Source organism: Micromys minutus (assembly GCF_963924665.1).
Source record: "Micromys minutus genome assembly, chromosome: 2".
NCBI classification, from domain to species: Eukaryota; Metazoa; Chordata; class Mammalia; order Rodentia; family Muridae; genus Micromys; species Micromys minutus.
In genome coordinates this window covers 34386526-34413304 of record NC_137971.1, presented here as the reverse complement: position 1 = coordinate 34413304, position 26779 = coordinate 34386526, and the positions used below count along the sequence as shown (strand labels likewise).

The 26779-nt window shown below is 44.4% G+C and overlaps 1 protein-coding gene across 2 annotated transcripts in view; it reads left to right on the top strand.

Annotated features, from left to right (window-relative positions):
• The window catches only part of DOCK8 (dedicator of cytokinesis 8), a gene marked incomplete at its 5' end in the record, with an annotated part of 175940 nt that overhangs the window by 133448 nt on the left and 15713 nt on the right, over window positions 1-26779 (top strand). For both annotated transcript variants that reach the window (XM_080911132.1, XM_080911133.1), the window contains 16 exons: window positions 1070-1225; window positions 2651-2790; window positions 4754-4923; window positions 6004-6140; window positions 7392-7574; window positions 7900-8029; window positions 8785-8872; window positions 13643-13739; window positions 15735-15869; window positions 16679-16831; window positions 18406-18564; window positions 19621-19721; window positions 20850-21042; window positions 24695-24838; window positions 25326-25457; window positions 25863-25997. In XM_080911132.1, coding sequence (XP_080767258.1) covers window positions 1070-1225; window positions 2651-2790; window positions 4754-4923; window positions 6004-6140; window positions 7392-7574; window positions 7900-8029; window positions 8785-8872; window positions 13643-13739; window positions 15735-15869; window positions 16679-16831; window positions 18406-18564; window positions 19621-19721; window positions 20850-21042; window positions 24695-24838; window positions 25326-25457; window positions 25863-25997 — 2253 coding nt within the window. The remainder of the gene's footprint in view (window positions 1-1069; window positions 1226-2650; window positions 2791-4753; window positions 4924-6003; window positions 6141-7391; window positions 7575-7899; window positions 8030-8784; window positions 8873-13642; window positions 13740-15734; window positions 15870-16678; window positions 16832-18405; window positions 18565-19620; window positions 19722-20849; window positions 21043-24694; window positions 24839-25325; window positions 25458-25862; window positions 25998-26779) is intronic.

Below are 26779 nucleotides of genomic sequence, written 5' to 3'. Positions count from 1 at the left end.
GATTTTAATGTCAGCCCTGTAAAGACTATGGAGGTTTTTGGTAAGAAATATTAGTATAAGTCCTAAGCATTGATGCTTTGAAATTCTTTCAAGAAAATACGAAATATTCACTGTCTAAATCCACTTGGAGCATGGGTGGTCAGAGTTACATTAAAATGTGTTGTGTTTCATATGCTACCATGCTCAAAACACATATCTGTCAACACACTTTCCTAAAACAGAACCCTAAATTACCAGGCCTCCTACTACTTTATTCTGTTTCTCATACTCTCCCAAGTCATCAGAGGGAAGACCCCATCAGAAAGTCCATTAACACTCAGAAATCTTCCGGGGGGCTGGTTTAAAAAGAAAAAAAAAAAACTGAACATGCAAAATTTCCATTTTGGTGTATGTTGGTACGGCAGACATGTCATTAGTAAGGAAGCACACAGTTTACAGCCAACACACAGAGATGGTCCCAGGCTTGTCATATAACACCCCTTTCCAAGCCAGATCAACCCCTGAGTTTCTCACAGGACGTCCTATGAAGGTGTCCCCACCCCCCACCTCCATCTGCCTGCCCCTGTGGCAGACCCCATCATTGCAAATAACAGAAGCACTTCAGAACTGCTGGGCTCCAGAGCACTGTGTGCCTATCACATACCAAAGCTTCAGAATGGACACGGGGAAAGGTGATCCCAGAGCAGCAGGGCCTGGAGCGCCATGCAGGGTGGGGCTACCCACAGCACACAGCCGCCTGTCTCCCACTGTCACTTTGTTACTTTAGCCACAGTTGAAGTCGTGGGAAACGTGTGGGGTTGTGTTGCGCTGAGGCCATATCTCCAGCTTATTTTCTGCACAGGTTTGCTGTAGTGTTGATTAGACACCCTAAGGCTGGGGCAAGAGTTCTGCTGTTAAGAACGGTAGTGAATAAAAGTTGGCTGGAGCTCCCGAAATGGCATTTGTTGCTCTCTTGGGTTAATCTTTACTCCAACTGAGGTCTGACTGTGCAGAGGAAGGATGTGTTGTGTCCTTGAAACTCTGCTCCAGTTACCCTACACTAAACGCTGTCCTCCCTCTCTCCTTTCAGCTATCAGTCAAGCTTAACACCCTCCCGACGCTCATTTCCATGCGGCTGGAGTTCCTGAGAATCCTCTGTAGCCACGAGCACTACCTCAACTTGAACCTCCTCTTCATGAATCCTGACACGGCACCAGCCTCTCCCTGTCCCTCCATATCGTCCCAGGTAGTCTGCTAACTACAGGAAAGGGGCGAGCTACTTCGTTAACTAGCTTAGTTCATACATCTCCTATAAACGCTGTTCTTACCAATTCGAGGGAAATCACCCCATTCAAACTGGATCAGTTGATCCAGATATAGGCTATAGGGCTCCCCGAAGCTGCACCATCTGTTAACCATTTACAAATCAAGTCATTTGGCCCAAGGGCCCCTAATGAGGCTAACTATGTAGGAAGAAAGCTGTAAGCCTCAGAAAAACGAAAAAACTCAGGTCTCAAGTCCTCCTTTGTCCACATTAACCAATTATTATACAATATAGTGTGTAAATACAGGTTTAATGTATTTGCAAATATAGGGGTCCAAAGTTAAGCAAGTTTTGGAACCACTGTGTTAGCCTGGTTTCTTTGTCAGACAAACTTACAAAGAAAGAGGGGGCAGGGCATGAGAAGTAGATTCCCAGCACAATTTGACCCTGGGAATGTCCTTACTGCCTTGGCACCAGAGGTTTCCCAAGGAATTAGCGTCCTCTAGAAAACCCTTAAGGAAATGTGATTTTACAGTTCCAGTCCAGATGTGGGAAACAAAGCAGATGTTCAAAGCAGTAGGCAAGATATCTCAGGATGATATTAGATCCTATTCTGCCTCATATCCTTGGTACTAGTACAAAAGGACAGGCTTGTCTAGTTCTGTTGTTAGTGTGAAGTGCAGTGATAAGACTTGAACTTCTAAAACTAAGAGAATGGGAGTGGGGGAGGGGTGGTCGCTTGGGCCCAGGAGTTAGTACTAAGTCAGCCTGAACATATAGTGAAATCTCATTTAAAAATTAATAATAATAATAATAATAATATGAAGAAGAAGTAGTAGTCAGCTTACCTATTTGTGCCAGCTGATATACCAGAGATTAGCCCCATGGCCATTATAATGTGATTCTGAATGTATTTATAACTTCCCCATGCTGACCTTGCCCTGGGTCCTCTCCCTGTGATCCTTTTCTGGCTGCCACAAGGAGTTGACAGACCCAGGGTCCCTACTCAGCAAAGCTCCAGGACTTTCAGGGAGACACTTTCTGCTGTTCCATGCTCCTGGAGTAGGAACACAGCACAGGAGTGGCCTGGGGCATCCAACTCTGCCATTTTCATAGCAGACACCACTTCTGGTTCCAGGCCAGCACCATCCAGACACTGTGTTCGGGTAACTGGTTTTGGCTGTTTTTTTCTCCCTGTTTTGCTGTTCTGGGAACCTAGTGATGTTCGGTACATGCCCTGCCACTGAGCTTGGCCCCTAGTTAGTTTCTCAACCAAACCTGAGTGCTTCGTTTTCACGTTAGACAATCCGTGTACACACTGTCTGGCCAGGGCTCCATGAACGCAAGCCAGTGCCGTTTTAATTCCAGCTCCTCATACTCATAAAGCTGCTGTTTGCATTTCTGCAGAACTCAAGCTCCTGCTCCAGTTTCCAGGACCAAAAGATTGCCAGCATGTTCGATCTGACCCCAGAGTACCGCCAGCAGCACTTCCTCACAGGGCTCCTCTTTACAGAACTGGCTGTCGCCCTGGATGCTGAAGGGGACGGGTAAGCATCTGATGCCTAAAATGGAGCCTGAAGGGAAAGATGTTAACCAAGTCTCCAGTTCCAATTCTATGTATACAGCAAGACCTCAGAACTTTACCACTTACCAGTTCCAAGAAGAAGCGCCCCTGCCTTGAGAAAATGGTACCCATGAAGTATAGAGGGACAAGGGGATTGGAGGGTCTATGAAATGAGCTTGTTTTTATAGCACTGGGAATGGAACACAGAGCCTCTCGCACAATAGGCAAACAGTCTACCACCGAGGCATATAACAATTCTATGGTTTGTTTCTGATTTTCACGACTGAGTTTCTCTGTGTAGTCCTGGCTGTCCTAGAACTCACTTTGTAGACCGGGCTTACCTCAAACTCAGAGATCCGCCTGCTTCTGCCTCCCAAGCACTGGGATGAAAGGCATGCACCACCACCACACCTGCCTCAAAATGACTTCTTAAAGTCCCTTGTTTGAGCAGAATTTGCAGAGAATGTTTCACTCATTCCCTAGGGGCAAACCCATTTTGCAGGGGAGGCTGCTGAGGTGGAACCCGGGGCTTTGTACACGCCAAGCATGAGCTCCTTCACTAAGCAATACCATCAGCCCTGACAAGGTCACCGCTGACAAAGTGAGCACACAGAAGAAATACCAAAATGCCACTGTCCAAGGCTGGCAAAGGAAGTGACAGTTAAGAAGGCGTGGGTCTTGTTAGCCTTCTCACTAGCACTTGAACATATGGCAGTACCCAGCCTTGCTGTTGGCTCGTGGCTTCTATCGTGCCATCTTCTCTCTGCTCTAACTGAATTCTAATCTTCTCAGAATTTTCTGTCCTATAACTAACATTTTCTCAGCAACAAAAAGTAACCTAGGCTATATTCTGATACGATCCTAAAAGAAGAAAATTTGAACACAGAATTTTTCTTCCAATATAAACACCCCTCCCCATTTTCATGTTCTTAATTGTTTTTAGTGAGTAGCAGAGCTTTAATGATCTCTGGGAGTATTGTTTGTGTTCACATTAGCAATGGTCTTTACTTTTCTCTTTTCGTTCCAGTTGGAGACATTCCTGGCATCTGATGGTTTTGATCCTTGTAAAATTGTTGCTGGGATATCACAGTATAGCTTTAGCTGTTCTGGGCTTTACTGTGAAAATTAGACTGGCCTCAAACTTACAGAGATCTGCCCTCCGCTGCCCCCTGAGTACCAGAGTCAAAAGGCATGTGCCACCATGCTGAACTCCTGAGGTTTTTGAAGAGCAAAAGGTTGAAGTAGACATTTTCCAAAGAAACTGTGGTCATCAGCACATGAAAAGATATCCAGAATTGCTGTCAGGCAATGCTTCATTAAAACGATGATTAAATCCTGCCTACTAGGAGAGTTATGATTAAAAAGACAGGCAGAGGTGTGGCTAAGCGGTAGACAATTTTCCTAGCATGTGTTAAGACCTGGGTTCAACACCCCACCCCAGCATTTTAAAAAAAGGAAAAAAGATGGTGACAAAAAAAAAAAAGAAAAAAGAAAAGACAAATAATATAGCACTCAAACACAGCTGGTAGGAGGGTAATATGGTTTTTTAGAGGTAAAACTAGAGTTCCAATTCCAGTAGTTTGACCGAGGCATATGCCCAAGAGATGTATACCTATACCACACAAAAACCAGAAGCATCTGTCATTTTTGATAGTTCTAAAATGAGAACAACTCAAAATGTTCATCAGTTGATGGATGGATAAATGAAATTATCTCCTGTGCACAATGGATCATTATTTGGTATCCAGAAGGAATGAAGTATTTACATAATATGATGAGGTTGGAAACGGTAAACTAAAGAATAGACCAGGATTGTAACAGATTGTCTGTCTTCTGCTCTGTTTTGCTTGCTTTTCACATCGTCACTGTGATCCTTTTGGGCACTCTGGTTTAAGAGCACAGGGTCACCCTCACCATAGCCTGGTTTCTCTATATTATGTTGACAGAATTAGCCGAGTACAGAGAAAAGCTGTGAGTGCCATTCACAGCCTTCTGAGTTCTCACGACTTGGATCCACGGTGTCTCAAACCAGAAGTGAAGGTCAAAATCGCTGCCCTTTACCTGCCCTTGGTCGGCATCATTCTGGATGCTCTGCCACAGCTCTGTGACTTCACAGGTAAGGACCTGTTTGTGTCCCGTCTTAGATCAGTGAGGCCCCTGCCAGATGCCTCTCACTCTCACACACACAGGAGAAGAATAAATGTTTAAAAAGACAACTCAGGGTCTGGACAGATAGCACAGAACTTAAGCATCCTTGGTGCTCTTGCAAAGGATCTGGGTTTGGTTCCCTGCACCTGACAACTGCCTGTACCTCCAGTTCCAGAGGATCTGATGCCCTCTCCTGACCTCCCCAAATGCCCAAGCACATATATACATGCAGATATATACAGGCACTAATGCCTACACAAAAAGTTAAAAAAATAAAGCAACTTATTTTTATTTTTGAAGATACATCTCATGGGGCTGGAGAGATTAAAGAGACAGTTCCATGTTTAAAAGAAACAGCTGCTCTTCCAGAGGACCCAGGATCAATTCCCAGCACCCATGGGGCAGCTCAGAGCTGCCTGTAACAATAGTTCCAGGAGAATCCAGTGGCCCATTCTGGCCTCTTAGGGCATCAAACATGAAAGTGGCATATAGACATACATGGAGCAAGCCACTGAAATTATTTTTTTAATTAAAAATGTTAAAGATACATGTAAAATTCAAACTTCAGCCCCATTGACTACCGCAAATGACCTTTGACAAGTTTGTCTTTTCAGTAAAAACAGATTTATCTATTATTATAATAATAAATTAGCATTTGTTTAGACTTTTGAAACCTAATAACTTAGTACAGGATTTATTATAATGACATATTATTTCTACAGGGTACTTGTTCTGTTGTTATATTCCATTGAATCATTTTTTTAAAATAGAGTATCATAACCCAGAAAAAGTATTGCAAAAGTGTTTAAAAGCTTTTATTTTTTAATCCTCTGAAAAATTAATTCATAGCTCAAGCTTACGCTCAACATTTGATTTGTTTTAAGCATGTCTGTTTTTTTTCTATATATGAGTAATACGTATAGATATATATCCAGTTTTGAATTACATGCTGACTTTAGTGAGTAAGATGTGTCTGTCACTTGTGTGGTTAAAGACAGGTAAATGTGCTCGTTGGCTTGACAACACCCATGGTAATGTTTAATTACAGATGCTCGCAGTGGAAGGAGCCGTGTCAGTGGCTCATATGAAGAACAAGATGTGGCCAATGGAATCAGCCAGAATGTGGCCCTGGCCATAGCAGGGAATTTTAATTTGAAGACCAGCGGAGCAATGCTGTCTTCCCTGGTATGTTTGTACACTTCGTGAGTATACTTCTTGTTGGTGTCCTCCTCCCAACTTCTGGTAGAACCCAGCCTGGAACAGACATGCTTTCTGCCTCAAGACTGATACAGGAATTTGTGAAGCTGATGGCTGAGAAACACTCTGATCAGATAGCGCAAGAGATGCATATGACGGGGTTAGCCAGCCCCGATCTGCCACACTTAGAAAACTACCAAAGATGTGAATCTAGAACGTCTGAAATCATTGTAGGGAAGATCAAACCAATTGCCTGTAAGGAGTATAGAAGCCAAAGGTCACCTATCAGAACATGTGCCCTGTGAAGTTCTAGCAGAAGACTGTCACTCTGTAGAGTCATACTCAGAATAACTTAAGTGAAAGCAAGTTTGTCATCTGTCACTCTCATCCAAGACTAAGATTTTCTTCACATAGCTCACAAATTCCTCATTGAAGTGTTACTTCCACAGTCCACAGAATATTAGGTGCACCGTGTGAAGCAAGGGATCAGCTGCACATTGTTTTCTGTCATAGTGCTATGAACCATAGCAAGTGTGCTTAGCAGTCCCTAGTGGACATTCCTCATGGCTATTCCAGCACATGGCCTGAGGACAAGTGAATCTTAATGTAGGTCTCATTGCAGATGGCTTTGCAAACTCATGGACTTGACCCATGTGCTAACCAGTACATGGTCTTTTTATTTTTTTAATATGAGTACACTGTAGCCACCTTCAGACACCAGAAGAGGGCATCAGATCTCATCACAGATGGTTGGGAATTGAACTCAGGACCATTGGAGGAGCAGTCAGTGCTCTTATCTGATGAGCCACCTCTCCAGCCCCAGTTCGTGATCTTGATGGGAAATTGAACTGTAAATTGTCGGATGACTCATGGTACCTAGTCAAGCTAGTTCTCCTCTGTAAGTCCGGTCCTCCACTGGCCATCTTAAAGGAGAAGTCTTTGGAGATCTTAGCAGCAAGAAAGCCCCTTTGCATCACTGATATTGAAGAGCACCACCAAGGTCCAGGGCAGACCACCATACAGTGCTCAGTTTAGTGGTTCATAGCTTAACCCAATCTCTACCCAAGTGTGCCTCTACTGAGCGGCCCTGCACCAAGTTTACATTCTCCTGCCCCGGGAAGACAGGGCTACTGAAGGCAAATGCCTGGCCATGTGCTGAGAGGTTCTCATCTCTTACACTTGTTAAGCTTTCCTTTTGCCTGACTTCTACCCTCCACCCCACCCTTCGCCTCCTTCCAGCCCTATAAGCAATACAACATGCTGAATGCAGACACCACCCGCCACCTCATGATTTGCTTCCTGTGGATCATGAAAAATGCTGATCAGAGCCTCATCAGGAAGTGGATCGCTGACCTGCCTTCCATGCAGCTCAACAGGATTCTAGACCTGCTGTTCATCTGTGTCTCCTGTTTTGAATACAAGGCAAGTGTGGGGTGTCTTAGATGTTTCAACCCTGTCTCCTTACTCCTCCCTTTGGATAACAGCTGCATCATTCATCCTCCGTACTCCATATTACAACCCACAGACTGTATCTGCAGATGCGACCGGTCCGCATGGGAAGAATGTCTGCCTATCGAAGTGGGCTCGTTCCTGTCAATAAAACTTTATCCATAGGAGCCCCAGAAAAGTTTCTGTGCAGTATATGTCTAAACGCCCCATCATGACCCTTACGTGTTCTCCTTTGACAAATCTCTCCCTCAACAGAGCTCCCACTAAACGGAGTGTGTTTCTACCTCTGTCCTTCCAGGGAAAGCAGAGTTCTGACAAAGTCAGTAACCAGGTCCTGCAGAAGTCTCGAGATGTCAAGGCAAAGCTGGAAGAGGCCCTGCTCCGTGGGGAAGGAGCCCGGGGGGAGATGATGCGCCGTCGCATTCCAGGTGTGTGGGCAGTTCTCGAACTGCCACACAGCTCTTCACCCTTGGACGTCACCTCCCTGAGACAGCAGGTTCTGAGACCCTGCACTTGTCCTGTAGAATGTTTGTTCACCACCTCTGAGGGAAAGAGTCACCCTGAAAGTGTCCCCAAAGGCTGCATTTTAACTATGATTTAACAGCCAGCAAAGGCCACATCTAAGAAAGTGGTTCCTGGATTTGGGAAGAAGTGTTGTCTCCCTTGTTTCAAAGGACATAATCAGCAAACTGGAGGGCTCTGTGGCCCACAGTCATATCCCTGGGTCGTTCATAGAGCGACTGCATAGAGCACCCTCCCAAAGGGAGTGCCAGCGTACCATTATCCTAGGGCCCCCATGACCCAAACACCCACACTGATCACTTTAATAGGGCTCATATGGTTAATACTCCCAGTAACACTGTGACAGGTGGGCATGGACTCTGGAGGGTGCTCTGCACTTTCACCTGGCACCCTGCCCTTCCTCCAGCAAGTCAGGGAGCCTCACGGGAGCCCCTGCCCAGGACAACTGTGGAAGGCAGATTGAGTACCAGAGCTGCCTCTAGTTTATCCAGAGCAAGTCACCACAGACATAGATGACAGCTTTGTCCCCTAAGGGCAGCACAGACTCTGATGAACAGGAGACTGTGCTGATGCTTCTCAGCTAAGCTGAGCACTGGACTTTTGGTTATCTCAGAGGGTTCCGTGCTAATCAAATTCCTGTCATGTGTTTCTTAACTCCCAGGGACTGACCGGTTTCCAGGCCTAAGTGAAAATCTGAGATGGCGGAAAGAGCAGACACAGTGGCGGCAAGCTAACGAGAAGCTGGACAAGTGAGTCATCCTGTCGCCTGCTCTGCGCTGGGTTCATTAACAGTCTCAACTCTCACTCCCAGGCTACTTGAGTTACCGGGACAACTGCATTCTTCCAAGGACAGTTAAGAAACGGAAACATAGTGTCTGTGTAAATACAGCTCCAGCTACTCAGGATGCCTATAGATATAGGAAGCTGTGGCTTCAGCTCTTAACAATGTATCTGTAGTTTAAAGAAACCTAGTCTCCACAGCTCCATTGGGTGAAAGCGGCTGGTGAGGAGCAGAGAATTAGAGAAATCAGGGCCTGGTGCCCAGCCTTGCAACTCTGCATCTGTAAATGGGTGCAAAGATGGCTATTCAGAGATATTTATTGTGGCTTTGCATTTTATTGTTCAAAAAAAAACCCCAAAGTATATTTGATTTGGGGATGTATTTTGCTTCATTTAGAAGTGCATAACAAAGTACTAGGTTGTTACAGAGTTCTGGAATCATTAAGTGAACAGGACAAATGCTTGGTTTTAGAGTGAGCTCTTTAATTTCTAATTACATACGGTAGCTACATTTGTAAAGGGCCACAAAGAAGTTTTTAAAATGTAAGTGACTGATATTTTCTTTTTCACACATCTTATGTTTCCTACATTAGATTTGCATTATCTATTATAATCAGAAAAAAATTGCAAAAGAAGTGAAAAATAATCTTCCTTGAATTACAACATGTACTGTGTGTGTGTGTGTGTGTGTGTGTGTGTGTGTGTGTGTGTGTGTGTGTGTTAGTTTGCTTTCAGTTGCTCTGATAAAAACATTATGACCAAAAGCAACTTCAGGACAGGGTTTATTCCATCCTGACTTACATCATCACAGAAGTGATCCAGGGCAGGAACCTGGAGGCAGAAACTAAAGCAGAGAGCATGAAGAAACACTGCAGATTGGCTTGTTCTCCATGACCCGTACCCTGCTTTCTTATATAACTCAGGACTGCCTGCCCAGGGGTGGCAACCCCCACAGTGAGCTAGGCCCTCCCACGTCACTCATTAATCAAGAACATGCCTCCATAGACTTGCTTTAGGCAAGGCAATAGAGGTAGTTTCTCGGTTTTGAGATTCCCTCTTTCAGATATCTCTAGGTTTGTGCCAAGCTGACAGAAACCAGCCAGCATATGTGCATGTGTATGCCTCTCGGCCTCTAAGCCATAGGTGGCCTTATGACTCCTGGATTCACTGAGCAACACACTGAATGGTTCAAGACCCCACATATACACCAAAGTAATAGACTGTACATCTTCATTGTGTAGGAAGTGCTCATCAAGGGGAGGAATGAGAAGACTTGAATAACAGTGTTTTAGTAAATAAATGGTAATGTCTTCCCCATTACTGTAGAATATCACATCCTAGCCTATCTACGGGGCTCTGTGGGGGTGGGAGGTGTCAAAATTACTCAAAAATATCACATATTTTTCTAGTAACAGTTTAATAATTATTTTGAAAAGCATGACCAATAATTTGGTAGCTCACAGCTTAACAATGAAGGATGCTCCTTGTGCGGTGTATCTGATACCAATTACACGGTCACAGCTTTTCCAATAAGCAAGAATGTGTTCTTCTGTGGCTTAGAAAGGACCCACAGCTGGTAGGTTCAGAGATACATGTTCACTCAGAGGTCACATGGGAGCCCGGGTTGTTGGACTTATTAATAATGCTCCTTTGCTTAGAAGACTGGCTCATTCTGATATCTCTAGCTGGTGTTTAAGAACTTTGATTCTCTCTCAGTACATTTTTGCTTCTGGTTTCAGGGAGGCGATATGGATTTGAAGTTATGTATGTAGCTAGGCCCTTGGCCCTGCTCTCTCTTTTCCTCTCTCCTTGCCTGATGCTCGTGTTTAGGATGGAAGGTAACTGGTAAAAGCAGCGTGCGACTCCAAACAGTGTGTGCAGGCGGCCTCGCACCCCTTAGATGCCTAGGTCATCTGCGGCACAAGACTGAGCCGGGAGCCATGACAAGGCGTGCTTGGCTGGGCTGTGTGAATTGCCCTAGGACGCCTTTCCCATTTGCTGCCATCGGCAGTCTTCCCTGTGACCGCACAGGTCCGGCCAGTTCTCAGAGTGGGCTGCTTATTATCAGAGTGACTGATGACCCCCCAGTCCTCAGCCGGATGGCAGTTAAAACCACTCAAGTTCGAGCGATTTGGAAATGTTATAATTTTTTTTAGATGCAGCTTCTGTCATTTTCTTTTAGGTTTATTTTAATTTTAACTAGTTTGTTTCTTTTAGAGCAGTCGTTTTTAACCTGGACTACATATTCAGATCTCCCGTGGGAACTTCCAGGTTCATGTCTGTGTTGTTCCCCTGCCCTTACCTGCCTCCCCACAACCCCCAATCTCAGGACCTCTCTATGTAGACAAGGCTGAGTTCGAACTCACAAGGTCCACCTGCCTCTGCCTCCTGAGTTCTGAGGTTGAAGGTGTACCCCAGCACGTCCTGCATCAAATTGCCCAAAGGTTGTTCAGAGCTTCTAGGTTAGTCAAATTTTAAGGCAATTCGACTGTGCAGACAAGTCTGAGCCACACTGGTAGACCTCCCAGGAGTGATGACAGTATTGCACGACAATATGAATTACTTAATGCTACTGAGCTATATAATTAAAATGACTAAGTTTTATGGTATGTGCATTTCATCACTATTCTAAAAGCAGGTTAGGACGATCTGTACTGTCCGTTATGGGAGCCACTGACCACATGCAGTTCTGAAGCCTGAAGTGTGGCTGTTTCGTACTGAGATATAGGATAAATAAAGCTGCATGCAAGATTGCACATTTTTCAGCACTGGTTTTTATGTTTGTTACTTACTAACAGTATTTTAGGTGTGTTGGGTTAAAGAAAATACGGGGGGAGGGAAATAATTATTGGTTGAGAGTGCTGGCACATGCCCTTTATTCTGGTACCAAGGAGGCAGAGGCAGGTAGATCTCTGTGAGTTTCAGAGTTGCAGGACAGCCACAGTGAGACTTTTCTAAGAAAAGAAAAGGAAAAACAATGCTCTCAATTTCATTTGGTCTTTTTTTTGGTATGTGGCTATTATAATATGTAAAATATTACACTTGGCTTATAGTACATCTCTAGTAGAGAGTGTTGGTCAAAGTGTGGTTGGTTGGGTTTCTTTGGTTTTTTTGGGTTTTTTTGGTTGGGGGGGCGTTGCTGTTGTTGCTTTGAGACAAGCTTTCATTAGGTAATCTTGTCTGGCTCCAGAACTCTCTATCTAAACCAGGCTGGCCTCAAACTCACAGAGATACACCTGCCCATGCCTGGTCCTGTTGTAGCAAATGTAAACATACCAGTAAGTTAATAATAATAAAAAAACTTATATATATTTATATACATGTATTGTCAGTGGAGAGTGCGGGGAAAGGCTGTCAAACAATTAGGACTGAAAAAATCTATCCTAAGTGTGAAATCAGTTACAGATGCCTTTCTGAGCACTTGGTGTTATCTGTACAACTGTTCTTGGATAAGGAAAAGGGAGAACAGCTATGTGGGTTATCCTGGTCTAAGACATTCGAGCTGATAGCATACCTCAGCATCTGTGGAAAACCTTAGCCACTGGAACATATTAGGAAAGTCAGGTTCTTCATACCTCTCCTGAAAACTAAATCTGAATGGTTAAATAAAGCATTTTGATACCGTTTTATCTATAGGCCATATACTCCAGTGGATAACCAAAGCTGTGAATGGCTCCAAAGCCTTGTCTACATTTCTATGAATGTGTCAGTCGATCTGGTAACTAAGATAGCAACCAAAGAAGACCATGTAGGTAGCATTACAGCATCCGCACACTGGGCAAAGCAATAATCCATCACGTGACAGGATGGACACCTGCGATATTGTGCCTCTCAGAGCTGCACACAGTGTGGAGCCAATGCATTGCTTACTGTGGAATCTGTTCCTCTCACTAACTATGGGTAACGGAACCCATGGAGGTAAAACTGTGTGAGAGGAGAGCACTTTCTCCCTTTCCGGCTTCACTTATTTTATAAGGATGGATAGACAAGTACATAGGATGCGCCAGCTCTTTAAAATTAAACCTAAAAGGGAAATGCTCTCTCTTCGGTGACTTCTATTTCCTACCAGGTAGCTTCAGGTCTAGTAACCTACAGCCGAATGTGTGTTGCCCCCCCTCCCATGTGAGCCCTACTTCCCACTGGAGACGGAAGGCATTCTCACTCTTAGCTAAGCAACCTTCTCTCTTTCTCAGGAAGACTTTGAATAGTAAAGAGCTGATTCTCCCTTTCCACTGTCCCATTACTGTTTGCCAGTGTTCACCAAGTTCAAGTCACATCCTTTCTCTCTAGTATGTTGCGGCTCCCTCGCTACCCCCACACCCCCATATCCCACAAGCACCCATTGAGATCCAGATAGTGCTCATGAAAGGCCCTGAGGCTTTAAGCAGCTATCTGATAGGCTCACCTCATTCTTAGTAGTAACCAATAATTAACTTCTATACCCATTTTGTTATTTTCATAATTGTCGTCATTGTTAATAACCATGGGGCTATGGATGACCTGGAGACTTCACCACATCGTCTTCCCAATCAGACTCGAATCTCAGGAAGCACCTGTAGTCCTTGGATACGCTGATGTGGCAGCTTTTCTGCTTCATCCAGTGTGTGTGTGTGTGTGTGTGTGTGTGTGTGTACTGTTGTAAAGAGTCCTTTGTGACCTGGTGCGTTGGTTGTCATCTCTGGCACCTGACCAAACCACGCTGTGCTTTAATTGGTGACGTCCCTTTTTTGTTTTCTTAGAACAAAGGCAGAGTTAGATCAAGAAGCCTTGATCAGTGGCAACCTGGCTACGGAAGCTAACCTGATCATACTGGATATGCAGGAAAACATCATCCAGGTGAGGACGACGCACTCCCCATCTGGCCAGCTCATGGGTGCGTTTCATGGGATCAGAAAGGGAACCCTTCATTCAGAATCGAGAAAGGCATAAGCACGATTTCCAGGATGAGTTTTTTTAAACTAAACTGGGAACGTTTGGAATTTGCAGCAGGGCCTACCTTGCAGATTCCAGAAATGCCAGGCATCCTCTGGCTTTTCTGACTTGCTATACTCCCTTCAAAAGATTTAGATGTTTGAGGAGCTAACCCTCAAAATTAACCTGGCCCAAGCACATGCTAGATTTATAAAGGGGGTGGGGCTTTGAGCCAAGCATCTGTAAGAACATTGGTAACAGGAGTTTTCCTGGCAGGTCAGTCCCAGCTGGATAATGCACTGGCTAGAATGGAGTTGCTGATAACATGGGGGAAATTGGGGGTCCCCTCTTGGGGTTTTCAGTCTTCTTAATAAAAAGAACTTAAGGGTGGACTCAAGTAGAAACTGAGGGACAATTTTATTAGCATTCTAAAGAAAAGTCTCCAAGGCTGACAAGCTGTAAATCACAGCGGCTGCCTGGAGGAGGGGGCATAAAGGAGAAAAGGAAGAAAATCTATTTCACTTAAGCTGGCATAGAGGTCAGACACATAACAGAGAAGTGGTCACACAGCAGGGAAGGGAGCCCAGAATGCTGGCCAACCCCAAAGTGTTGGGGAAAGTATGACGAGAAAAGAGAGAACGGTAAAAAGGAGAAGTTACACTTTTCTGAGTAACATAAAAAAAGCAGACAGATGTACAAAGTTCGTGGCATTTACTCAGCCGCTGTGGTAGGAGTGGGGATTCTGGGGAGAAAAAGCACACCATCCCATTAAATGATTAATCAGTCTACCCACCCCTTAGCATGCTTAAGGTGAAGCTGGTACCCTATGGTGGTCCCTTGGCCAAATGATTTACCATCACAGCTAGGATGTTAGGCCTTCATACAAGCCAAAGACTGTATTCTCTTAGCCAGACGTTTTCTCTTAGTGCCTCTTTATTTCTACACCAACTTTATGATTGCACTGGATAAAAAACAGTGCTAAGTGTGACACATGGTGTCTGTTTCGGATTGCTAAAGGACCACCATGTGTCCTGTGAATTTGCTATTCCTACTGTACAAAAGAGCGAGTCAGCCCTGCCCTAATGGTTCCACATCCTTTGGCTTAACTAACAACCACTGGAGGAAAGTCCTTCGGAATAAAAATGCATCTGCATTGAACATGCGCATCCTGTTTAGTCTCCTACCATTGTTCTGTAAACAATACAGATTCGCAACAGTTGACACAATGTTTCAATGTTGTATTGGGTACTGAAAGTAGGTTGGGGATAATTCAAAATACATCAGAGAATTGTGGGTTACAAAGGAAAATACTGCCCCCTTTTATACAAGGGACTTGATTGAGCGTCCAAGGACTTCAAAGTATCTTTTGAAAGTTTTTTAACTTCAGTACCCTAAATATTCAGCATCACAGTGCTGGTATCTTTGTACAAACTATTTCTGAGAGCAATGTACCTGATACCAAGCCTCAAAATGATTTGCAGTTTTTTACGAAAGCTGAATTACAGAGAATACTTTTTATTAGTATTCTTGTTAGTCCTTCTGTGGCCTATTTAGAAGTCGTAGCTGTCACCAAGAAGCTCTGGCACTTGAAGCTCGAAGTTGTTTTTGACACACTGACAGAAAACCATGCCTACAAAGAAAGAACATTCTAAAAGCCATGACCCAGGCTGGAGGGAGATGAACCTTAGAACGTGGTTTAATATCCTAAATTGGGCACAAGTCTTGAGTCAGTTAGTTTTGAAAAATGAGTCATTAGGAAGGAGGGCTTACGCTCTCCTGATGGTTAATGAACGATACAGATGGTGGAGCCCTTGCCACCTTCAGCTGAGAAGGCACATCTGCCCTCTAAGATAATCAGCCGCAGCCTCTCCTGCCTCCAGCCTTACTCAGTGATGCTGTTCTTCCCCACTCCACCCCCAGGCAAGCTCCGCCCTGGACTGTAAAGACAGCCTGTTGGGAGGTGTCCTCCGGGTCCTCGTGAATTCTCTGAGCTGTGATCAGAGCACCACCTACCTGACTCACTGTTTCGCAACTCTCCGAGCCCTCATCGCCAAGGTAAACATGGGATGCTTGTTTTCTTACTCTTAATTAAGAGAGTGATTCTTGTCTAGCTTCACAGCCCCCTGAAAGTAGATCAAACAGCATGCAGGGCATGGAGTAAGAGCATTTTTCCCCAAGGAAGCAGACACGCTGGTTCTCAGGAACTCATTGTGGGGAAGCCAGACTGTGGCTTCATACTTCATACATATGAGCATAACTTTAGACATTTCAAATGACCACTCACTGAAAGCCAGCACAAGTCAGCTGAGCAACTTCAGTTCTTCTCTCTTTCATCAAGACCTTCTACAGTGAGATTCAATACTATGCCTGATTCCCACTAACTAATGTGACAAAGTGACCATAGTAAGATGCTGGGAGATGCCTGAGAACTGTGGTTAGTAGTCTATTAAGATTATTTTTCTCCTTTGTGGGAAAGTGGGGTGGGTGCCCTCTACATAGGATCTTGTGAATTTACAAAGTGGAAGTCTGTTATAATAATTTTCTCTTTCTTAATCACCAATAATTTCCAAGGAACCCATGAGACACAAGTAAGTCCTTCAAAGCTGTGACTCCCTTAGCAGTGAATTCAGCCTGGCTAACGATGAAATTAATGACACAGACCTTACCTCAGCTGTGTGACTCACAGATGGACGTCACCGCTCACCTCCACGTCTGACACATAAGGCTCATTGTGTTTACAGAGCACTGCGTTAACCCTGCAGGCTCTTCCCTTGTCCAGACAGACGTGTGCATGTCCCAACAGCCAGCCAGAGAGCTTGAGAAAGGGCCCAGTGACGCCTGATGGCCACCTGTGTGTCTTCTAGTTTGGAGACCTGCTGTTCGAGGAGGAGATGGAGCAGTGTGCTGACCTGTGCCAGCGGGTGCTACATCACTGCAGCAGCAGCATGGACATCACTCGAAGCCAAGCCTGCGCCACCCTCTACCTCCTCATGCGGTTCAGCTTCGGAGCCACCAGCGTAAGCACAGACCGGCTGGGCAGCCGGGAATCAGGAGAGAACAGCAAAGCATAGGTGGACTTTTACTTATGCCCCGGGAGGAAGACTCCAGGGAGTCCGCAGATGAGCACCAGCAGCTGAGAGGACAGGGCTGGAGGGTGCGGGGCTGCCCAGCTGTCAACGTTCCTTCATGTGGGACAAACACAGGAGCAGGTTAAGGATTCACAAAAGTGTGTCCTGTACTAAAGTCTGAATACATAACCAGTTCTGGATGGTACCAGGACAATCTGTGGATGAGAATGGCAAATGATTGTTGTCATCTGGACCTGAAAAAAAACAGGGTGAGGGGTGTGAGAGAGTGTCTCACTATGTAGCTCTGGCTGTCTTGGAATTCACTATATAGACCAGGCTGGCCTGAAATGCAGAGATCTGCCTGCCTCTGCCTCCTAAGTGCTGCATTTAAAGCCATGCACCACCATGCCTGGCTTGGACCTGAATTTTAAGTGATACATAGACATTTTATATGTTCAGTTTCATAGCAAGCCTGTGCCTTAGTTTGTGCATATTTAAGGATGCATGCTTGGGAATTTACTTGCTATCATGTTAGTAAAACATCTTTTAAAAAATGTTTTATAGCCCAATTTGGTGGTTGGTGCACACCTTTAATCCTAGCACTCGGGAGGCAGAGGCAGGCAGATCTCTGAGTTTGAGGTCACCCTGATCTACAGAATAAGTTACAGGAAAGCCAAAGCTACGCAGAGCAACCCTGTCTCAGAAACAAAAGATGGGAGGTGATATGTTTTATTCTAAATTGTATAAAAGAAAATCTCTAATCTCAAAAAAAAAATTTACAGATGGAACAGAGGGCAGATAAGAGGCTCAGAGAAGGAATAGAGACTCCTTAGGGTTTTAGTTTGCTTTGTCTTATTTTTGTCTAGTTTGTGTTAATTCTGGGCACTGAACTGAAGACCCCACAATGCTAAATGTTTACTTAACTACTGAGCTATATCCCTGGCCCTAGCCCTCATGATATGTTAGGGAGAACTATTTAAAAGCCTGTAGGCATGCTCCATGGGCCCTTAAGCGGCTGTGGTTTTCCACAGTCCTGGGAGACAAAAAAAGATGCTGAAATCTATTGCTTAATCAAATCCAAAATCTCAAAGGATTAGTGGATCTCTGTGAGTTCAAGGCCAGCCTGGTCTATAAAGTGAGTTACAGGACAGCCAGAGCTACACAGTGAAAAACCCTGTTTCAAAACAAAAATGCTGCCTCAGAAGGTTCCAAGAGACTCCTGGTACAAAGCATAATTCCTGTGACCAACTTTAAAACAAATCCATCAGCCTTGCAGTGCGGCAGCAGCCCAAACACAATGAAAATTTAAAGGGAGCCTGACAGATTTATGGGAGCACATGATCCATCCAACCCATTTCAACAGTAAAGTGAATCTTGTGCAAAGTGTAGCTCACAGTTTATTGAGAGAAAAGGAAATGCTAAAGACGGGAATGAAAGAAACACCGGGAGCTGTTAATGTCTGGCCACAGCCTCTCACTAGCTACCCACTGACTCTCCTGTTTGCTCCATCTCTTCTGATACAGAACTTTGCAAGAGTAAAGATGCAAGTAACCATGGCACTGGCATCCTTGGTAGGCAAGGCACCAGACTTCAATGAAGAGCACCTGAGAAGGTCCTTGAGGACAATTCTGGCCTATTCAGAAGAGGACACAGCCATGCAGACAACTCTTTTTCCCATGCAGGTAGACCCATGAACATAACTTTGTCTTATTATGAGTTTGGTATTAACCATTTATAAGCACATACATCTATGGTTTTGCATATAAATTTTGCATATAAAGGTTATACATCTGATTTGCAGATATTTCTAACCTGTCCTATAGTTGCACATTCTCAGTGTTTGAGAAATGTAATATACACACCATTGTCCTCAACTGCAAGAGGCCAAGAGTCTACTAGGAGGGCATAGTTCCAAACATTAAGAGCTAAAAAAAAAAAAGAAAAGTAATACCTGAGTATGTGGTAACAAATACTGTATAAGATTAAGAAAGGGAGTACAGAGAAACAGGGGTTAGATGTAATTTAGGGGTGGAGCCTAGAATACAAAACCCTGGGATTAATCACCGCCACTCTAAAAAGTTAGATAAATAGATACACACGCACACACACACACACACACACAGAGAGAGAGAGAGAGAGAGAGAGAGAGAGAGAGAGAGAGAGAGAGAGAGAGAAAGAGAGAGAGACAGAGACAGAGAGACAGAGAGGGGGCATGGATAGACAGATAGTGAGCGGTGATTAATGAAGAGATAGGGGTAAAGAGGATTGAAATTCCTAGAGTAGACAGAATTTAGGGGATGTAATCGTTTGTGTGTAAGGCAGACCAGAAGATCCCACTTAAGAGCTTGCAAACAAAATTAGTCCTAAAGAAACAGAGAGGACAGTTACTCATATGTCTTGCTGCCGAGCTTATGTGACAGATGCCCATGTGACAGATGCAGCCTGTCTGCCTTTAACTCCAGCCCCTAGGCTACCTATAGTGGGTTCTCACACCCTGATATTCCAGAGTAGTTTACACCTTTGCAGTCTACAAATAATTAGAAGTCATTCAAAACTGTCAGCTCAAGGTGTTGGGGCAGGAGATCATGTGAGGGTACTTCATGGATCCCAGGGCTGTGTCACCTGTGGGCCTTGGATGCCACAGATGAAAATGCCCCAGAAAGTTCTTGAATTTTCTCTGCCTAGGATCCCTGAGCAAAGCCTTGCCTTGCACATCCCTGTTTGCACTTTTTCTGCAGGTAGAGGAACTTCTCTACAATCTAAACAGCATTTTATATGACACAGTGAAAATGAGGGAATTCCAGGAAGACCCTGAGATGCTCATGGACCTCATGTACAGGTAAATGCCCCTGAGCAGACAGAAAGGGCATTCATTGTTGGCATGGTGGTGCACACCTTCAATCCCAGCACCCAAGAGGAAGAGGCAGGTAGATCTCTGAGTTCAAGGCCAGACTAGTCTATAGAGTGAGTTCTAGGACAGCCAACACTCCACAGAGAAACCCTGGTTTGAAAAAAAGAAGAGACATTATTTGTGATATTTGTGAGTCTGGATATTTGTCTCAGTGGGGTTTCATCTTTTTTCTTTTTTTTGTTAATTTTTTGTTTTATTTATATAAACATTTGTCAGCATGTATGTCTACCTAGCATGTGCCCCTGCAGGCCAGAAGAGGGCACCAAATCCCCTGCAGCTAGAGTTAATAGATGGTTAGGAGCCAGTATGTGGGTGCTGGGAATCAACCCAGGTTCTCCAGAACAGTCAATGATCTTGACCACTGAGCCATTTCTCAGGCCCCAGTGGAGCCCTCTCTGATGTCTTTATCATAACTAAGATAGGTAGAACAGTTTGACAGTAACAACTAAAAATATATGAACACTAATGAAAAACTGGAGTTGGTTCATTTCAAATTTCCAGAAAGATTTTCTTAACCAAGTACAATGTATTTTACATATTCTGTCTAGGATGAGAGAAAAAAAATTATTGGCTGTTATAAGAGTTAATTCCCACATGCTGAACTGAAGGTGTATTCATGAACAGAGACAGTTTTATCTTAGAAGTCACTGTACTGTAAACCCTTTCTCTTCTGGTCCAGTAGTTTGGGGAGAAATTAGTTACACAAGTAAAACTGCTCAGATCTATTGTAAGAGAAACAGTACTTTGTCCCCCATTATAACTTTCCAGATAAAAGGAAAGATTATTTGAGACCCATGAAAATGGACATCATTTTATCAGACTTTTTTCCTCCTAAGACTTGTGCTAATTATTCTTTGATGGCATCCAGCACACCCTCGCCACTGAGAGTTGTATGAAATGTTGACCTTTTCTCTCTCTCTTTTGAAATTGTAAACAAAAATATTATGGGGGATAATAAAGTGTACCAAAGAGAGAACAAGAAAAATTGAAGAGCCTTCCCTGTAAGAGTGGTGCCGTTGAAAGGTTATACATGAAACTTTCCCAATCTCTCCTCAGAATTGCCAAGAGCTACCAGGCATCTCCTGACCTGCGGCTGACCTGGCTCCAGAACATGGCAGAGAAGCACACTAAGAAGAAATGCTTCACGGAGGCCGCCATGTGTCTGGTGCACGCAGCCGCCTTGGTGGCAGAGTACTTGAGCATGCTGGAGGACCACAGCTACCTGCCCGTGGGCAGCGTCAGCTTTCAGGTGGGACAGCTGCTTTCGTTAAATCTGCATCCAACCAGGGGCCGGGTGCTTTCATCTGAGGGACTGTGTCCACAGTCCCCACCGGTGTTACACAGGAAAAACCAAGGATGTTCCCACCATTAAAATATCTGGCCCTAGTTGTCTGTGCTGCCACCATTGAAGAGCCCCGTGACAAAGTGTTATCACTGCCTTGACTAATGACTTCACCATCTTTTCGAACATATTCATTACAGTAATGGTACTTAGAGGTAACAAGAGCTTTGGGAGATATTCTCAGGCGTTTTAGACATTTGGCCATCCCCATAAGCCTATGAAGCAGGTAGATAAGGAAGGTAGAGTTACTTCTATTTCACTGATGCAGGAAACATGACAACAAGCTTTAAAGATCATTTAAACTCGTTCTGGAACATTTGCGTCTGGCCTATGTACTGGCGGAGAAGGACACTGGTATAATGATACCCTCTCAGAACAAACCTTCAAATCTGCTCCCTGGCTTTGTGGGACTCCACTCTTGTCCAAAACGAAGAAAGAAAACTGAACTGACCTGGGCTGGGAAAGAAATGGCTCAATGGGTGCTTTCTGAGAATAAACTGAAATTTACCCACAGGCAACCAGGGAAAATTGTGCCAGACCTAAAAACTCCTCCAGGGCTGCCCAGTATCCCCTTGCACTGTTGTTACTGTGTGACTTAATGTGCTACTTGAATAAGTGTTATGAGTAGTTTTTCTGAAAGAGATATAGTCTGTAGAGATGACCTTCCCTGCAGCTTACAGGATAGTCACGGACCATCTGCAGCCAGACTTGGGAAGCTGGAGACAAACGCTTACATTGTTCTTGTTTGAACTTCCAGGGATGGATGAAAGGCTTTGTTCTCAGGATTGTTCTTCAACACAGTTCTGTGATGCTTTGTAAAGAAGAAAGAAACAAGGATTCTAAGTAGCTTTCCCAGGCTTAGAGAAAAAGACACCGAAACTATTGCTAGTGAAGCCCAGAACATCTGGTTTCTCAAGGCCAGTTCATCTGTGGGCCGAGCCTTATCTCCAGTCATTGCCGCCTTCTCTCTTACAGTAACAAAAATACTCACTCTTTGATTTCATTCTCTACAGATAAATGTTAATCTCAGTTCGGAATGTCTGCTATAAAACCCAGTTAAATTCTCATTCAGAAGCGTGAAAGTAAAATCACTCCATCTGATTTTGAGTCAAGTGAATAAGAAAGCTTAAAGAAATGCTTTAGGCAGTTTTGTCCACTTACCTGTCACCATGCTGCTGCCCTCCAGTGCCTCCACAACACTTACACTTGTCCCTTTACACTGAACTGTCACCTTTTTCTCAGCTCATCTTCGGAGCCGTTTCTTACAGATCGCTCACGCCTTTTCCTAATCGTCGTACATAAATGCTTAAAAATTAACCAGATATCATTTTTACTTTTATGTTTAATAGGTCTTACTTTATCCTTATTTGACCTAGAATTTGGTTGAGTTTCTGGTAGGTGTCAAGGTGGGATAAAATTCCAGAACCCTTGGGGAAGTTTATATTATTATTATGCAGAATACACATACCTATCTTTTGATCTATCTTTATCCATTCCTTCTTTTTTGTTTCTTTTGGCTTTTGTTTGTTTGTAGTATTGTTGTTATTTGAAGCAGGGTCTTGTGATATCACCCTGGCTGACCTGGTACTCTCCAGGTTGAACAGCAGCATAGCACAGAGATCTGCCTGCCCTGTGCCACCCAAGTTCCAGGATTAAAGGCCACCATGGCTGGCTATCCATTCCTTCTTTTACAGAATATTCACTGAGCATCCATCCTATCCACCGGAACTTTATATTCTAGCAAGAGACATCACATTGCTGACTTTCTTATTTTGTAACAACTAATGATAACTAGAATTATAAAGGACACAAGATGCTGTGAGCATTATAGTGTGCATCATACTGGGGTCAGGGGGAAGGATGCAGATTGTGAGAAGGAAGGTGGAAGGGACTGTGAAGTGTCAGGGCTTCTTAACGAGCCAGGTGTCCTTGGATACAGAACAGACTCCAAGCAATGTTGATGCCTATGGGAGAATTCTTCCACTCTCCCAAGAATCCTATAAAGTCAGTTTGGAAATGGGTACTGGGAAGTGAGTGGTATCAAGCCCCCATAACCTAAGGAGACATGGAATTCATCAGCCTGTATGGGAAACGAGCTCTCAGTAGTACTTGCCAGTCTAGACCTAGAGATCCAAACTTATCCGACCTAGGTAGTGTCTCCACCTTCTGTGGTATGAGCATCATTCTTCATAGGCAGAATTGCCCCACTAAAGGATGCTAAACTGAGATTCAAGATGAGGAGAAAAGAGAAATCCCTTCTTTCTAGAGTTGCAAAGAAAGTTTCGGGAAATCTTATTGGTTCTGACCAGGTCATGTGTTTATTTCTGGAGTAATCATACTGGTCAAAGTAGTAAGATGGCCTGTTATCTATCCCATAGTCACAGGTCACACTGAACATTACCAGTGTTTTTCTAGAAGAAAATTAAGCTACTTTATGTCACAGAAGAAAAAAGGAATTTAGACAGTATTTGCAATGGGTATCCTCTGCTGCTGGCTTTCTCTCGTTCCTTCCTCCCTTCTTCCCTTCCTCACCCTCTCTCTGTCTTTGACAGGATCTCATTGGTCTTTAACTCGGAGAGATCCATCTCCTCTGTCTCACAAGTGCTGGGATTTCAGTCTTGTACCACCGTGCCTGCCTCCACTGCCGATTTCTCAAATGTCCTGCTTTAGTTTTTAACCTCGCTGTGCTCCAGTAAGATTAAGCCTTTGGGAAAGACTTGTAAAGCAGATAATGTCCATGAGAAATCACTTGGAAGGCAGTGAGGTCCAAGCCGCTGAGATCATCGGAATTCTATCCCTGGAGTACAAGCAATACTGAGCTCACAAACACAGATATGGTTGTTACTTTTACACCCTCACTCTGAAGCCAGGAATGTCTGCCCAGAATCTTTTCTCCCATGGCCTACAGCTACCGAGCTGCTCAGCTCATAGAAAAATCTCATACAGGTCCAGTAGTGCCTAAGCAATTAGATTCCTTTGGCTGGATTTCTTGTCCCCTCTGCTATCAGATAGCATAACAGTTCACATTTTGAAGAAAGACAGAAGGTGGACAGCCTTTATTTCACAAAGTGCATCTGAGCATTTGCCGAGAGAGTTTTGAAGTGTCCCCAATGTCCAGGGGACAGAGTATTGAACTATGCCTGCTATGCACTCAGCATTAGAAAGGCGTGGCCTGTGCGTTCCACAGTGGTGGCTTCCCATTTCTTCTGTATACCCTACTCACTTCTTCCGTAGCTGTAAGCCTAGAATGGTTCTTGGCCTATCAGAGATATTAGTGTCCCCGCCAGGATCAGAGCTTGGATAAGGCAAGCAGGGTGTGTGCAGCACAAAATGTAAAGAGAAACTCACTGTCAGAGTCAAGAAGATCCCAAGTCAGCAGGCCCAGAACCCTGCACGTGAGTGTCTGTCAAAAAATGGCCGCCAGAAGTTCACAGGGCTGGAATCACAGACTCGTAGTAGCCACGGTTTGGTGAAGGTCACAGAGCTTAGCTTCTTTATCTGTCTGGGTTTCCTTTGCTGGGTTCTCTATTCCCTGCGCTCACAGTGGTCTCTCTTACAGAATATTTCTTCCAATGTGCTTGAGGAGTCTGCAGTCTCTGATGACACCTTGTCACCTGATGAGGACGGTGTGTGCTCTGGTCGGTACTTCACTGAGAGTGGCCTGGTGGGCCTCCTGGAGCAGGCTGCTGAGCTCTTCAGCACGGTCAGTGTCTACAGGACTCATTCAGTCCTTCATCCAGCCCTTCATCGTGCTCACAGGAGCATGTGGGACAGGGCTGGGCCGCGCTGGATGCTCCCGGTGGGGACATCGATGCCCATAATTGTATCAGCTCTATAAGGGGGGAGAAGAAGCCTTTTGCCGTGGACATATTCTTATTTCCACAGCATACTCCTTGGCTGTTTAATAGGGTAGGAACTAAGGCCCAGAGAGTGAAACAGTTTGCCCCTTAGCCCGATCTGGGTATCCTAGTAAGAGAAAAAGCAGAGAGCTACAGCTCAGGTGCTGGTGGCAAGCCGTTTGTAGTTTTTCATTTTAACCATTGCCCTCTGCCCCCCATAGTGAAGCCAGCTAAGAGTACTACTTTATTTACCTGATGGGTCTGTTTTCCTCCCTATGATGTTATTTACATAACTAACTCTGGTCCCTTGTCTTAAACTTCCAGTGCATTAAATAGTCTCCTCTTCCCCAGGGAGGCTTGTACGAGACGGTTAATGAAGTCTACAAGTTGGTCATTCCCATTCTGGAAGCACATAGAGATTTCCGGAAGCTGACCTCTACTCACGACAAGCTGCAGAAGGCCTTTGACAACATCATCAACAAGGTAGCTGGGGATGAGCCTGGTCCATAGGTTCAGCTGGTGTCTCGTGACCCTACCCTGATGCTGTACCACCATCTTCCTGGCTGTAGATTCCCCTGAGCACATCACTGCTGTAACTCTCCATCAGACAAGGAAGAGCCAACAATACAGTGTGGCAGATTGGACTGCTTTCTAGCTAGGCAATGTGAGAATTTTTTAAATCGAGTTAAATGAAGGCCCCAGAAGTCTCTCATTGGATTTTTTTTTCTGTCATTATTTTGGGATTTATTATTTAAATATTTGATCTGCTTAAGAAAGGGGATCTTCTTAATGTCAGCTGTGAGAGTAAGTTGTTTGTAGCCCAATAACCAGTCCTTTCAGCCCAGTGGACCACCAGTAAAAAAAAGCCTTTCTTTACTTTTGTGGCAGGACCATAAGAGGATGTTTGGAACTTACTTCCGAGTTGGTTTCTACGGATCCAAATTTGGGGATTTGGATGAGCAGGAATTTGTGTACAAGGAACCTGCAATCACAAAGCTCCCTGAGATCTCACATAGACTAGAGGTGAGAAAGTGAGACTGTGTGCTTGCTTGACCTGGTACATTCCCTGAAGTAAGGCAATATGTCATTTTAAAAATATGTTCATTGCAAGCCTCTAAATTTTCTACCTTGCATTTGTAGTATGGGAGAATAAGCAAGACTGTGAATACCATAGGATTTGGACATTTTTCTCTTGAATCCTGTGTGTTTTACAGAGTTTAAAGTTGAAATCTTGTATAGTGATTTTCAAGACTGTATAAAATTCATTCAGCATTCATCACAATAGCCCCATCCATACATGACCAGTGTGTACCCACGGGCACTGGGCATGTGGCTTTTTGACTCAAGGCTTTCTCTTGATTTGGAAGCCATCTGACAAAACTACAGAATCATTCCCTCTGCCTTCAGTGCTGAGACTGTCTGTAAGTTGTCTCTAAATAGCACACTCCTCTCAGATACAAAGCACGTGGAAAGCAGCTATGGTTAGCCCCAGCTGAAACCTGGCAGCTGCACTGTGGAACGGAAAACAGTAGTGAGTTCTGAAAGAACAGAGCAAAAAGAAAAGCTGAGAGAACAGAAGCAGAACTTGGGAGGAACAAATGGAAGAGCCCTCTTGGGTTCTGTGAGGAGCTGACATCTAACCACAGACTCCTCCCTACTTACACTGCCATGCCACACTTTGACTGTGTCCCCTCTTATGATTGGAAAGCTTAAAAACTTGTGTTGCCCAATTGTCTCTTGTCCTGTTCTGTCCTGCCAAATAAAGCGAGAAGACTCAACTCTGAGAAGCTGTGGCCTAATCAGGT